The following is a 13,955-nucleotide window of genomic DNA, read 5'->3' on the forward strand; positions in this document are numbered from 1 at the left end:
AGTGGCAATTAATTATTGATTAATTATGGTGGTGATTTAATTTTTTTAAAACAAAAAAACGATACATGCGTTAATTAAATATTGATTATTATTTTTATATACTTTTGAAATATTTTTTTTGTAGTGGACAGACAACTACAAATTGATCATTTATAGAGTTATATCATTAATCTTGTTCATAAAATTTAAAAGCACATTGATTATTATCATTGGATGAGTATACTGACTATGAGTGGTGTTTACAAGTTCTACATGGAACATTAAATGTTAATCATTCTTAATTTTATGCTTGAGGAATGAATGTTAGTGCGACTATCGTTGTAATATAAGCTAGAATCCTTCGATATCAACAATCTCGCTGATGAAATGTTGCTTGAGAAGGAATGTTAGAATACTGAAAAGGGTATACGACGCACTAGAAGAAGCACAAGTCATTTAGATGCTGCTACTAAATTCATTCTATGGTTCAAGCAAAATGAACTTAGAGGAGATGACTTTGATTAAGTAGATGACGTAATTGGAAATCCTATTTATGTAACCGCAATATAAAATAATTCTGAATTTTTTTTTATTTCAGATGGGTCTATAGAACGTTATAAGGCTCAATTAGTAGCAGAAGGCTACACTCAAAAAGAGGAAATTGATTATGAAGATACATTCTCACCAGTTGTAAGGATTACTTTAGTTCACCTCATTTTAGCTATAGTTGCACATATGAACCTAGAGTTATACCAAATAGATGTTAGAACTACATTTCTCAATGGAGAACTAAATGAAGAGATTTATATGGTTCAACCTTTAGGATTCGAGACTAAAAGATAATATTGCAAAGTTTGCAAGCTTAAAAGATTCATATATGGTCTTAAACAAGCTTATAGATAATGGAACGTCAAGTTTCATCAAGCTATCCTTAAGGATGGTTTCACAATGATGGAAGAAGACCATTGCGTGTATGTAAAACGTTCTAACAATAGTTTTATAATATTGTCCTTATATGTTGACGACATCTTAATAGCTGAAAATAACAAAGAGATGATTGAAACTACTAAAAGGTGGTTGTCATCAAACTTTGAAATGAAAGACATGGGTAAGGCCAACTATGTTCTTAGTGTGAAAATCATAAGAGATTGTATTAAAAGGCTTTTGGGTTTAATTCAAGAGACTTACATTAAAAAGATATTAGAGTGCTACCATATACAATATAGCAAATCAATAGACACCCATGCTGATAAAAGCTTGAGCCCAAGTTGTGATATGTGTCCTAAGACTCTAGAAGAAAAGAAGAAAATATCCAAAGTACCTTATGCCAGTGTTGTCGGTAGTTTAATGCATGCAATGATATGCACACGTCTCGATATATGTTATGTTATTGGATTGGTTAGTCGATATCAATCAAACCCTATTCAAAAACACTAGATGACAATCAAAAGGATTTTACAATATTTGAAAGGAACTTTAAATTACATGTTATGTTACCAAGAAAAGAAAGATTTATGATTGATTAGTTACTTGATGTGACAGGGGAGGAGATGTCGACTAATTCAAATTAACTTTGGGGTATGTTTTCTTGCTTAATGATAGTGCAATAAATGGAGGAGCAAGAAACTCCTGCATAGCCTTATCTAATAGAGGTAGAGTGCTACCATATACAATATAGCAAATCAATAGACCCATGCTGATAAAAGCTGAGCCCAAGTTGTGATATGTGTCCTAAGACTCTAGAAGAAAAGAAGAAAATATCCAAAGTACCTTATGCCAGTGTTGTCGGTAGTTTAATGCATGCAATGATATGCACACGTCTCGATATATGTTATGTTATTGGATTGGTTAGTCGATAATCAAACCCTATTCAAAAACACTAGATGACAATCAAAAGGATTTTACAATATTTGAAAGGAACTTTAAATTACATGTTATGTTACCAAGGAAAGAAAGATTTATGATTGATTAGTTACTTTGATGCTGACAGGGGAGGAGATGTCGACTAATTCAAATTAACTTTGGGGTATGTTTTCTTGCTTAATGATAGTGCAAAAAAATGGAGGAGCAAGAAACAATCCTGCATAGCTTTATCTACTATAGAGGCTGAGTATATAGCTTGCTTCACAACAACATAAGATGTTTTTGGTTAAAAAGTTTCATGTATTATTTGAAAATTATCAAATCAACATCAGACTCAGTGATAATTTACTATGATAACACTGTTGCAGTAGTTGTGGCAAAAAATCCAAAAACCATGGAAAGACCAAACACATCAAGATGAAATATCACTACATTAGAAAAGCAATTACTGAACATGACATGATCCTAAAACACATTTCTACAAATTTTAGGGTTGCAGATCCACTCACAAAACCAATAGCAAGGAATGCATTTGTTAGACAAGTGAGATCCCTTGGTCTATGTAGAATGTAATTAGTAATATAACTAGTTTCTACAAATTCTATGGTTGCATATCCAATCACAAAACCAATAGCAAGAGATGCATTTGTTAGATATGTGAGATCCCTTGACCTATGTAGAATGTAATTAGAAATATAACTAGTTTTAAGGATCATACGAAGGTTTACAGTGATTAAGTAATGAATAAATGCCATTAGAATATCATTTTATTCATTATTTATTTTATGGAATATATTGAATATTGTATAATACAATTTGTTAAAGTATATCGATAGACTTAGATTGACCCACTCACATGAGCAATGACTTCTAGCACTTGTAAGGTGAGTAGAGATGAGACTAATTGAGTTTTCATGCCCAATAAGCAATTTGAGAGTAGTGGGAGCAATTTTAACTTAAAGTAATTATTAAAATGTCACCTTGGTTGGGACTAAGATGAGGTTCTTAAATAAAAAAAAAATAGACATAAATGAATTCTCAACATTCATGTGTCTATTATGATTAAAGCCAAGTATACAATTATTCATCTCCCAATAATGGCAATGAGCAAATGAGAATTCTAATTTGAAGTCTATATTTTTTGCGACAAGACTAAGACTTGTATGATGTATATTATCTAACAAGGAGAGCATCGACATACACTATTTATCTTCTAAAAAGAAAAGAGTAAGCTCTATTATAATATATATTTCATACTACATGTGCTGACGATTATTACATGAATAAAAAAAATGGATCCCTACTTCTTTATTATACGAGTCTTGGAGATCATGTATAAGATCTTTGTAACTTTTAACTGTATCATGAGGTGATGTATAAATGATCGCTACTTTATGAGTATATCTTATGGTCATGGAATGATTCAACATAAAAAAATACTCTTAGGAAAACAAGTTAATTCAGATTTGATTGATATGAGTTTTAAAAAAAGAATTTTAGTTCTACACCTATTACTTGTATTCACCGGTTAGGATGATATTACTTGAATAAATTTAATATGATTTAGAATACTTGTAATTTTAAGGATGGATTGAGTATGAAATTCTTAAGGGATTGAATTATATTCAGTTATGTGTAACTAAAAATATTTGGGATATATTAGTACATCTTAAGGAATAATCAATTATGAGATTGATGTCTTCTATATGGCCTATATTAAGTTTATATGTTGGAGCTCCTTTCACTGTGTGTGTTAAGTCGCACGGTCTATTCATCAAGTATGAAAATTTTATCCGAGTTTGAAATATAATGCATTAGATAGATTTAGTCTTTTAGGTGCGAGTGAGAAATGATGGTTATTGGGTTATGCATGGTCCATCTATGAGGGATGAACCTGGTCCAAGTCATTAGAGGAGTTACTAAAGGAAGTAACCGCTTCCTCAACTTATATATATAAAGACATAACTCATATGAAAAAAAAAGTTTTTTTTATTGTTGAAATAATATAGTTCTTTTTTTCTCTTTTTCCACGTTGGACTCTCTGCATTAACCTGACAAGATTTACAAATATATTCGTACTGTAAATTATCACTTTAGTTCTAGTAATTGAAGTGATACTAAAGTAATTGATTCAAGGACAGGAAAATAAATTCTCACATAACAAGTAAGTTTTCTTTTTACATCTATAGTCAGCAATCTTTGCTTCTAGTGTCAAAGCTTGGATAGGTGAAATCCATGGAAGAGTTGTTTGTGATTTTTATGGTGATTCTTTTATTGGACCTGAAGATCATGTTTTAGAAGGTTCCTCTTTAATTTCTCTCATTTTTTTTTGTATCTTAGATTAATGTGTTTTTTAGTTTATTTTTTGGAATTAGCTTTTGTTGTTTTACTTTTTTTTTAGATGTAAAAGCCTAATTTGTTCATGGATTTCGTAGGGGTGAGTGATTACTTAGTAGGTTAGTGTTTATAATGATGCTTTGTGCTAAAAATTGTTTCATTTTAATTATTGAATGGTTACTGATTTGTTTGTGAGTGTATATGCACCAGTTAACTAAATTTTAATTTTAAAGTTGTTGGGGGTGGTGGTGATGGTTAATGAATCCTTTTTGGGTTTTTTTTTTTACCTGTTTTAGGTTCAAATAGCTTGTCTATTAATGTAATTGAATGAAATTGTTTCTGTTTATGAGTGTACTTGGATAAAGTAAATTCAGATTGTTGCTGGGAAATGATGAAACTGTGTTTATATTTTTTGTTTTTATGGTAGAACTATTTTGTTGTTTTGCTGCGATCATGAGTTTCATTGCTGTATTCTCGTTGTATTAGCTGCATCATTATTGTGATTATGGTTTGGCAGATGTTTGTCAATGAATGACGAAAAGACCTGTCTTAGCATCGTATTATGCTCAGAAAGAGAAAAGAACGTGGGCATTAATGTCAATAAAAAGAAAATTGTAATAAACGGTTGAATCCTGAAACAGAGAGAGCAGGAGAGAAGGGTATCAAACGAAGAAAGTGAAGATTCGGTGAAAATTAGAGAGGTTTTTGTTTTTGGATTTCAAAGATGATTAGAATGGGAAAAGCAGAAGGCATTTGGGGCTTCATTTTTATGGCTTATGTGCTAGATTTATTTCACTCAGGTTTCTTTATCGTTTCTTTTTGGCCTCTGTGATGAATGCATGGGCTTTATTGGATCAAATTTGATTAATTCTATAGGAAGTTGATCTTTTGGCCTTTTTTTTGTGAAATGGGTTGTTTTATCCTTTGATAAGAAGAAAGAGGGGATGTTAAAGTCTGTAACTTTGTTGTTTTTGTGGGTTTGTTTATTTTTGAGTTTCTTAGGGGTGATTTTGTCGTTTTAGAAATTTAGATGGCAGTGATGTTGTTAAGGAATTTATTGCTCTCCTGCTGATTTTTTGAGAATGTTGTTGGCTTGTAGCTTGGTTAGCATTTTGAAGTTAGCTTTATTGCTTTTTTAAAGCAACATTTCTCCTGGTTTTTGCTCTTAAGAAATGAACAAAATAGGAAAAAGCAGGTTCTTACATGCGTAATTGTTCGCATTTCAAAGAAAAAGAAGTACTTATAGCATGTTGCTCACATTTTCGAAGATTTTCAAGTCTTTCTATACAAATTAGATGATTTGTTAGTGATATTCTGCTGGTGTGTTTGTGGCATACTTTATTGGTGTTTTGTTAATGTTACGACCTAGTTTAGTCAAAGGTGTAGTTAGGGTTTTGCAAGTGTTCTGTTTCCAAGTTGCAGATGTTGTCTATTCTTGAAAAAAAATTAACGTCCAGCTTAACAATGGTGTTTCTATGACATGTGAGCGTAGGGTTTCAGGTCCTTTGTATGGACAGCGGTTTCCTGTCAGCTAAAAGACAATCTTAAGCTGTCACCATCGGCTTCCCAATTCGTGTCTTCAGTAGCATTCATCCCATGGAGCGTAAAACCATTATATGGGTATGTTTCTTTGTTCTGTTCAATTTTCTTGATAGATCTGTGTGCAACCTAAAGAACAAAGGGAGATAAGAAACTGTTTGCATTGAATTACTCATTTTGTAGAGAAAGTATCTGCTGTTTTGTAGAGGAGTGGTAATTTCCTAATGGAATAGCAGTTTTGGCAACTCCGTTATCCTGCTGTTTTAGACATCCAAAATGGTATGTGAAACCCAAAACAGGGATTGTATATGCATTACAAATTACAATGTAGTGCTTATGTGGAATTTCTTTATTGATGGAAATCGAAGAATATTGCCCTTTTTGCTATACATTATTTTTGTGTATATTCTTGGGAACTTAAATTTGCATCTTGCTTGCAGAATTTTGTCTGACTGCATCCCAATTAAAGCAAGGAAAAGGATACCATACCTAGTAATTGCATCCCTGCTCTCTCTTCTTCCCTGGCCTATTCTATGCCTAAATTCAACCTTGAGGAGTTCCCAATGGCATCTCACGATCGTCTTGCAGAACCTGGGCTCTGCTATGGCAGATGTTGTGGTTGATGCAATGATTGCTGAGGGCTACGTTTCTGTGTATATATAAGAGCTTACAGATGCCATTAAACAGGGCTACGTTTGCTGGAGATCTGCAGTCCATATCTTGGCTGTCAATGGCTTTGGGTGGAATCTGGGGCAGTTTGTTAGGAGGACATGCATTGAACAACTTACCAATAGATAAGATTTTCCTTCGTTTTTCTGTACTGCCAGCCATACAGTTATTATCATGTGGTTTGGTTGGGGAGAATTCTGTAGACAGTAAATTTTATCCTGAGTCTGCCAATTCAAGCAACTCCCATCCTGTCAATGGGAATGGTAGTATTTCAGACGAAGATAGTATCTTGTTGAAGAGGTCCAATACAAGTACTTCAAGAAGTAAGAAGAGCCAAAAGAAGGGAAAAAACGAGGGCTAGATAAGAGTACTAAATCCCAGATTCCTGAGAAGGGTATTTCCTTAATATCACGGTGGTTCCACTCTCTGAAAACAGCTACTTACAGCTTGTTACGTTCTTTTAGGCAGCCAGTAATTTTGAGGTAACTACCAAAACCTATTATAATTATCAGGTGTATGATTTTATAGAATTTGATGTTTATATATCAGTATGTCTTCCTTTAGAATAATCTGCAGAATGGGTGCTTGATTTTTGTTACCAAGATTGTTTTCTTTTCCACTTTTATGGGTGTAAATGCTGTTTAATGTCCTTCGAGTCAATTCAGCTGCTATGCTGGATTTGTTTCCTTTATATACTCTACTTGATACTAGTTTATTCTTCTAACCATATTCGCTTTTGATCTTACTTTGATCTTTGGAAGACCAGACCAATGACTTGGTTTTTCCTAGCACAGGTTACTGTTCCAAACCTCTCAACAGTCATGTTCTATTACTAGACAGAGGTCTTGAACTTGAATGCATCCTTTTTGGGGACTGCACTGTTGTTGGATGGTTAGGCCTCATGCTAGGAATCATTACGTACAATCGCTAATTAAAGACCATGAAACTACGGAAGATTCTCCTGTGAGTACGTAGCAGCGTAAAATACATTTTTCAACAAATATGGTTCTTCTTCAAGTTAATTTGCTCAATGCTTCTTATGCAGGTGGGCCCACATTGGGTTGTCTTTGTTGACCCTCCTAGATATAATTTTAGTGTCTCGAGTGAATCTTGCCTGCAGAATTTCAGAAAAGATCTTGGTCATCTCTGGATCTGCCCTTGCTGATGCTATTAATCAATTCAAGTGCGTTCATGTTTTTCTAATTCCCTAGCTTTTCTATTGATATATTTTAGAATTATCATTCTTCACACATCACGCATCTGTCCATAATCCTTGAATGCACCAAACCAAACAAGTAACTTTTGTTTCCTCACATTTCGGGCCATATTATGCAGGTTCATGCCATTCCTCATCTTATCTTGACAGTCATGCCCGCCAGGAATTGAAGGAAAACTATTTGCCCGCTTTTCTTTTTTTGATACCAAAAGAAGCCACAGGGATATCAGCATAGGCAGGGAATAGAATTCATTTTCCCAGTACAAGAATTGATTGCTCAGTAACTGTAGATTGAACTGTAATATCGTTGCTGCCAAGTAGGGTAGTGGCTGAGATATACGAAGGGCACTCTTGAGGATTGAAAGAAATAGGTGCCTTTGATTTATAGCTCTCAAATTAACCTTTGGTTTTGCTGATACACTGATGTGCAAGGGCTGTAGAACAATTTTTATCAGTTTTTCAATTTGAAACACAGAATATTATTGCTGTTGCAATGTTTTTGGAAAATTATACACTCGATTATCACCGCTCCTCAGATGAGTGTTTGAGCATGGTCTTTCAATCCACAATGAAACCGCTGCACAAGTTAACATCTCCACCTACGCTTGACTTGTCATCTGCCATTTGCGTTTATTTTCCCAACCAACTTATATCTCGAGTGGCTGCAATGACTTCTTGGCAAGCTTGCAACCATCGAGTAACACCGACGCATTGCTTTGGCATCCCTCAATTTCATGGAAAATTTCATCAAAATCCCATGCAGTCCGCAGGGCCAAGAGAATTTGGTGGCTTCAACGCTGGTTTCCTTGTACCTTTCTGGGAACATCATCATTAGCAACAAATTAATATCGGTAGAAATTGTTTAAAAGTTTTAACCATCCTCATGGAGAAGCCTTCCTTGAAAGTCTTAACAGTTTTTTAATAAAAAAGAATACAGGGAGCGATTAATAAATAAAAAACTAACGAGTGGGAAGGTAGAAGCTACTCTTCTATCAGAGCCTGGTTTCGATCCAGGGACCTGTGGGTTATGGGCCCACCACGCTTCCGCTGCGCCACTCTGATTCTTGTTTCTTGTTTGCAGCAACATATATATATAGTTTATATTTCGTTTCTTTCCTTCTCTATTTGCTGCTTGGAACCCACCAATTCCAAAAAATTGGATTGATACTTCAAGTAACTTTTATCTTGTACAAGGAGGTCAACTAGTGGAAACATCAATTAATTTAACGAATATGTCAAAATAAAATAGACTGGATTTAATAAATATATTTTAAATTAAAAAAAATTGAAAATTCACGTACTCAAACAATTAAAATAAAGAAATCCAAATTAAGATTATTGAAAAAAATTAGAAACTTGAAAATGCTATTTAACTCCATTATATTCATATCACTCATACATATTTAATATTTTGCCGATGTCAAATGGGCAACTTGTAGATGCTTCAGGACTTGAATATTCCACAGCAATTCTCACTATCAATGGCTATATTATTAGAACACCACTCCTTTTCCATCCCCATCTGTAGAAAAGTTTTCCCTCACCAAGCCCACCACTAGACAAAAGATGGAGAGAGCCATTTGGTCACAACCTTGAGCATCGAAAGATAACCATCTTAAAAAACTGTCCACTCAATTTGTTTGTCCACTTTGGCAGAAATTGATTTATTTCTATGTTTTAAAAAAAAATCTATTTTTTTATATGTATTTTTGTATTGTTTTGATTTATTAATATCAAAAAATATTTTAAAAAATAATCATTATAATAATACCAAACAGACTTAGAAAGAAAGCAATCCAATTGGCTAAAAAAAAAGTCACCCAAAATCTTGGCATGTGGACCACTATAAATGAGACCAAATTGTATGGTCTCTAAGGAGTTTTGTACTCCAATAAGCTAACCCTTTGTCTACCACCATGTATTTCATCGCTTGTTATGTGTCAAATTCTTTGCCAAGGCAACATAAAGTGTTAAGAACAAGCTAAATATTAAAAATGTCGAGGCAAAGACTCTAGCAAATAGCGTATGCGATGCAAAATTCAAAGCAAGGAACTTGCGACTTCCATAACCCCACGAATCCTATGTGCAGACCATAACATTGAAGTCTTTCGAATATCTCCACAAGACCACCAGCATGATTTAGGGCCACTAGTTTCATGTTTTGAGCTCGTATATATCGCCTCTCAAGCCACGCTGGAGTTGGTTTCTCTTAGCCACCCTCGATGTCTATCCTTCCCCAGCACAACCACTGCCTCACAAGGTCTCCAGCCCATAATCCATGGCACCGCAAGCGTATCATCTGCTCAGCCACTACCACCCCTACCAAGCCTAAGTCTAGCCCTAACCAGGTAACCTTTGAGCCACAGTTTGTAACCCCACCAAACCTAGTCACCTCTATTAGCACCCCTCCTGTGCTGAATGACCCAAGTTTGCAGTCAACATGGTCTCACCGAACATGGGTAGCAACCGGGTGCACCACGGTGCTGGTTTCTCTAGCTAAGGCCATTGCAGGTGCAGGTCATTCTCATATCTGGCTTGAGCCCATGTTAGCAGGCTATATTGGGTACATTTTAGCTGACCTTGGATCTGGGGTTTACCATTGGGGTATTGACAACTATGGTGATGGATCAACACCGATTTTTGGCAATCAAATTGAAGCATTTCAAGGTCATCATAAGTGGCCATGGACAATAACTAGGCGTCAGTTTGCTAATAACTTGCATGCTCTTGCACGAACAGTAGCATTCTTTGTGCTTCCTGTAGACTTGGTTTGTAATGATCCCACTGTAAATGCCTTTGTTGGTGTGTGCTCCGGTTGTATCATGTTTAGCCAGCAATTTCATGCGTGGGCTCATGGCACAAAGAGCAAGTTACCCCCCATAGTAGTGGCATTGCAGGATGTTGGATTGCTTGTGTCAAGGTCACAACATGGTGCTCATCATCGGCAACCATATAACAACAATTATTGCATAGTGAGTGGAGTTTGGAATGAATTCTTGGATAAGAATAAGGTTTTTGAGGCATTAGAGATGGCCTTGTATTTTAAGCTTGGGGTAAGACCAAGGTCCTGGAGTGAACCTACCACTGACTGGACTGAAGAGACTGAGAGCGCTTCTCAGGTTGCAGTCCAATAATTCTGTCAAGCACATATGTTTTGGTTCGAATTCAAGATGTGTTGTAAATGCATGAAATTTTTAGCAAAATTTAAGAGGCACACTCAGTCATAAGATTGTTTTCTGTAATTCCTCGCATGTTTCGATAATCTCAGTATACAATTTATAGTTAATTTCTCAAAGAACTATAATTGGGACCACAGACCCTTGGTCATCAATCTCATTCATCTCTTAGTTTTTTTATGAGTAGAATTTTGTTTGCTCCTTGATTAAAAATGAGCATAAGCAACCATGCCCTCTGTACATTGCCATTATTAGAGAGAAGAGCTTTGAAAGATTTATCTAAAGCAGTCAATCTCATCCACGTCTAGCAGAAAAGAATTTTGTTAGATGCATTTGGCCGAGAGGAGGAAGGCAGGCAGGCAAGGGGAACAGCATACATCAATTTCTGTCAAAATTGTATTTGAAACTTTCATAGCACCTCCAACACAACAAATACGGAGGAGAAAAATCGAATGCCTAAGGCACTTTTAAGTCGGTGTACAAGTATAAACGACGTGGAGAGACAAAGAACCACGTATTAAATATCAGAAACCACTGAAGTGGAGATGGAAGATACACAGGGGAACCAATAGCGGCGTTTGCCATCTCTATGGCCATCGTCAATCATAGCAAGTCCTTCCTGCATTGATACACCAATAAGGATTTAAGAACCCCAAGAATCCAATTGTTTGAGAAGCGAGAATGGGGTAGATGAGAAATTGGACTATGTGTAATAAAATACTGGTGACAAACACTTACATCTAATAAAGTATCAAGGGCATCAGTAGCACGACCAGATGTCCAAGAAAGCCGTCTCTCTAACTCATCAACAGTCACAAAACCTTGAGCCTGATAGAATTAAGAAGTTTGATGCAACATGAGAGACTTGTTCTTTGATGAAGATGATATTTTAAGATATGGAAAATAGAAAAACCTGAGCCAGCTCCAGAATTTCATTATGGTCTTTGTTCAATTCAGTTGGAACTGACCGAACAAGCTTTCTTTTCCCAACAGAAATCACCTCAAAACCACTGCCCAATATCTGAAAAGATTCAAGCTCTGGATGTTAATAATGCATCACTCAGTCAATTAACAAACGTTGCCAGGAAACTAACTTGAGACATGTAACTCTATTGCTGATCATGAAATAGAGAACGACACTATTGCATGCTTGAAATATAACAATATGGAAGCAAATGCAAAGACTAATCTATCTTACAGCAAGCATTATGCATCTAAACTAATTTGCAAACAGCATACACATAAAAATGTTCTGTTGCCCCCAGTCAACAGTAGAAGAACTTCACATTGCATTTGCATCTTGTTTCTCAAACAGAGCTAGTATCAATAGAACACATACCACAAAAGCTCCTTAATACAAACCTTCAGCTTACTTATAGCACGCAAACAGTCATCCTCTGACACAGCTTCACGATCACTTTTTCGTTTCTGCCGAAGCAGAGCACAGAGTTCTTGCAGATTGATCAAACCTCCATTGTGAGGTCTTGTTGCCAAGCATATCTCTACAATTTGCACTCCTGGAGCCAAGTATATATTTATCATTAATGACATTTTAGAGCAATATTGAATAACATGCTATACACTGAAAAGATTAGACTTGAAAGTGGAATGCAGGAGCTAGAGGAGCAAAAAGATTTCCGAGATACAACCTAATACCCGAAGAACAAAGAATCACATAATGCACCAAAGATCTTTGAATTTAAAGCCATAAGGTTTCAATCCTCAATAATTAAATCAGAGCTCAATTTGAGACCCACCAACGGTCTTATTACAAAACAAAGTAATTAATTTTAGTTAAATAGCCTCTTAGGTGATGTATTCCTGCAAACATGTCAAATGATTCCAATACAAACTGCAAATAAATGTTCTTAGAATGCATTTATAACATTCTTGTAAGCAACAGATACACCTTCTTGTCTTGCATCAAAGACACTCGAAACCTCAAACACAAGTTCATAATAGAAGGTGTATCTGTTCATACAGACAGCACCATTATAATCAAGAAAGAAACAGTACTAACCAAGTTCATAATAGAAGTCACCGATCCCTAACAGCTCTGCCCAAAAACCTTTATTCGATGCCAGTGGATCCACTCCAACTTTAGCACACATCTCATGGAATTGCGTCCTGAAAGTTGGGTTCTTTCGAATATCATTCTGCACCAGCCCACATCAAAATCTCAATACCAGTTTCCATAAAAGTCACAACCTTGACAATCATACTATTTTCCCTTCATTTTTTCTCAAAATCCATCAAAATTAGCAACTGGGTTAGGAATGAATTTATCAAAGAAGCCCAAAATTTCATCATTCTTTACCATAACAGAATTAAACACCTTTGAATTCACAACTTCAGCAGTAAAAATCCTAACTCTTTCATCTTCAAATAGTAAAATATATTGATATAATACAGAGTTCTATCAGCTTACCTTGTGTTTACGGGCAAAATCTTCAAGCTGAGAACGGAAAGTGGCAAGCTGTTCTTTCATAAGATCAGTTCTTAGCTTTGCTACATTTTCTCCTAGTAACCGATATTGATCCTTCAATAGCATTATGGAAACCAAAAATAAAAACAACAATTCAGCAACAATAAATATTTAACAGTTTAACAAACAAAAGTGAAACCTATGAATCAAACAATAGTTACCCTTGCAGCAGCTGCTGTTTGTAACCCACCAATACCAGGTCTCCTCCTCATTCTTCTTGATCAAAGATTGTTTCTTTGATTGATTTCTTTTGTGGGTTTTGATCAAAGCTTTGAACTTCTGAATTGCTTTCTTGGTTAGTAAATTTTTTTATGGATGCTGCTGCAATAAAGAAGCGAAAGAGAGGAAGAGACGGTCAAGGAAAAGAACTATGAAGACAAGAAACATTTATGTTATATATTGATTTGCTGCTAACTCATTTTAACAATCAGAGTGGCGCAGCGGAAGCGTGGTGGGCCCATAACCCACAGGTCCCTGGATCGAAACCAGGCTCTGATAGAAGAGTAGCTTCTACCTTCCCACTCGTTAGTTTTTTATTTAATCGCTCTCATGTATTATTTTATATTTACAATTAGGTCCCTCATTTTATTCTCTAAATTTAATACTGCCCTTTCTACCTTTCTGATTTGTAACACTCCTCCATTTTGTTGAAAATATATATAAAAAAAAATCAATTTTTTTTTTTAATTTT

The 13,955-nt window shown here is 35.2% G+C and overlaps 2 protein-coding genes, 1 non-coding gene and 1 pseudogene across 3 annotated transcripts; 2 read left to right on the forward strand and 2 right to left on the reverse strand.

The window, feature by feature from the left end:
- Positions 1–4,156: 4,156 nt before the first annotated feature.
- LOC18095956 (probable folate-biopterin transporter 4) lies at positions 4,157–8,116 on the forward strand (annotated as a pseudogene).
- A 477-nt stretch (positions 8,117–8,593) lies between these two features.
- Positions 8,594–8,665, reverse strand: TRNAM-CAU (transfer RNA methionine (anticodon CAU)). The gene has a single exon. It is a non-coding gene; the product is annotated as a tRNA-Met (tRNA).
- Positions 8,666–9,594: 929 nt separating this feature from the next.
- On the forward strand, positions 9,595–10,901 carry LOC18095957 (fatty acid desaturase 4, chloroplastic). The gene has a single exon (XM_006370623.3). The coding sequence runs from the start codon at positions 9,826–9,828 to the stop codon at positions 10,735–10,737; it is 912 nt and encodes a 303-aa protein (XP_006370685.2). The 5' UTR covers positions 9,595–9,825; the 3' UTR covers positions 10,738–10,901.
- A 252-nt stretch (positions 10,902–11,153) lies between these two features.
- On the reverse strand, positions 11,154–13,632 carry LOC18095958 (vacuolar protein sorting-associated protein 22 homolog 1). The gene is made up of 7 exons (XM_006370624.3): positions 13,426–13,632; positions 13,208–13,318; positions 12,800–12,935; positions 12,142–12,296; positions 11,693–11,800; positions 11,518–11,607; positions 11,154–11,398 (listed from the first exon to the last, which is right to left on the reverse strand). Exons 1-7 carry the CDS (start codon positions 13,474–13,476, stop codon positions 11,297–11,299), a joined length of 753 nt encoding a protein of 250 aa, XP_006370686.1. The 5' UTR covers positions 13,477–13,632; the 3' UTR covers positions 11,154–11,296.
- Positions 13,633–13,955: the final 323 nt, after the last annotated feature.

Source organism: Populus trichocarpa, chromosome 1 (genome assembly GCF_000002775.5).
Source record: "Populus trichocarpa isolate Nisqually-1 chromosome 1, P.trichocarpa_v4.1, whole genome shotgun sequence".
Taxonomy (NCBI): Eukaryota; Viridiplantae; Streptophyta; class Magnoliopsida; order Malpighiales; family Salicaceae; genus Populus; species Populus trichocarpa.

Excerpts from the sequence above, each read along its gene's own strand:
- LOC18095957 (XM_006370623.3), top strand. The coding sequence starts at position 9,826 with ATGTCTATCCTTCCCCAGCACAACCACTGCCTCACAAGGTCTCCAGCC.
- LOC18095958 (XM_006370624.3), bottom strand. The coding sequence starts at position 13,476 with ATGAGGAGGAGACCTGGTATTGGTGGGTTACAAACAGCAGCTGCTGCA. Across the intron at positions 12,936-13,207 it reads ATTTTGCCCGTAAACACAAG|AATGATATTCGAAAGAACCC; the intron begins GTAAGCTGATAG and ends GGGCTGGTGCAG. Across the intron at positions 11,801-12,141 it reads GTGCTATAAGTAAGCTGAAG|ATATTGGGCAGTGGTTTTGA; the intron begins GTTTGTATTAAG and ends GAATCTTTTCAG.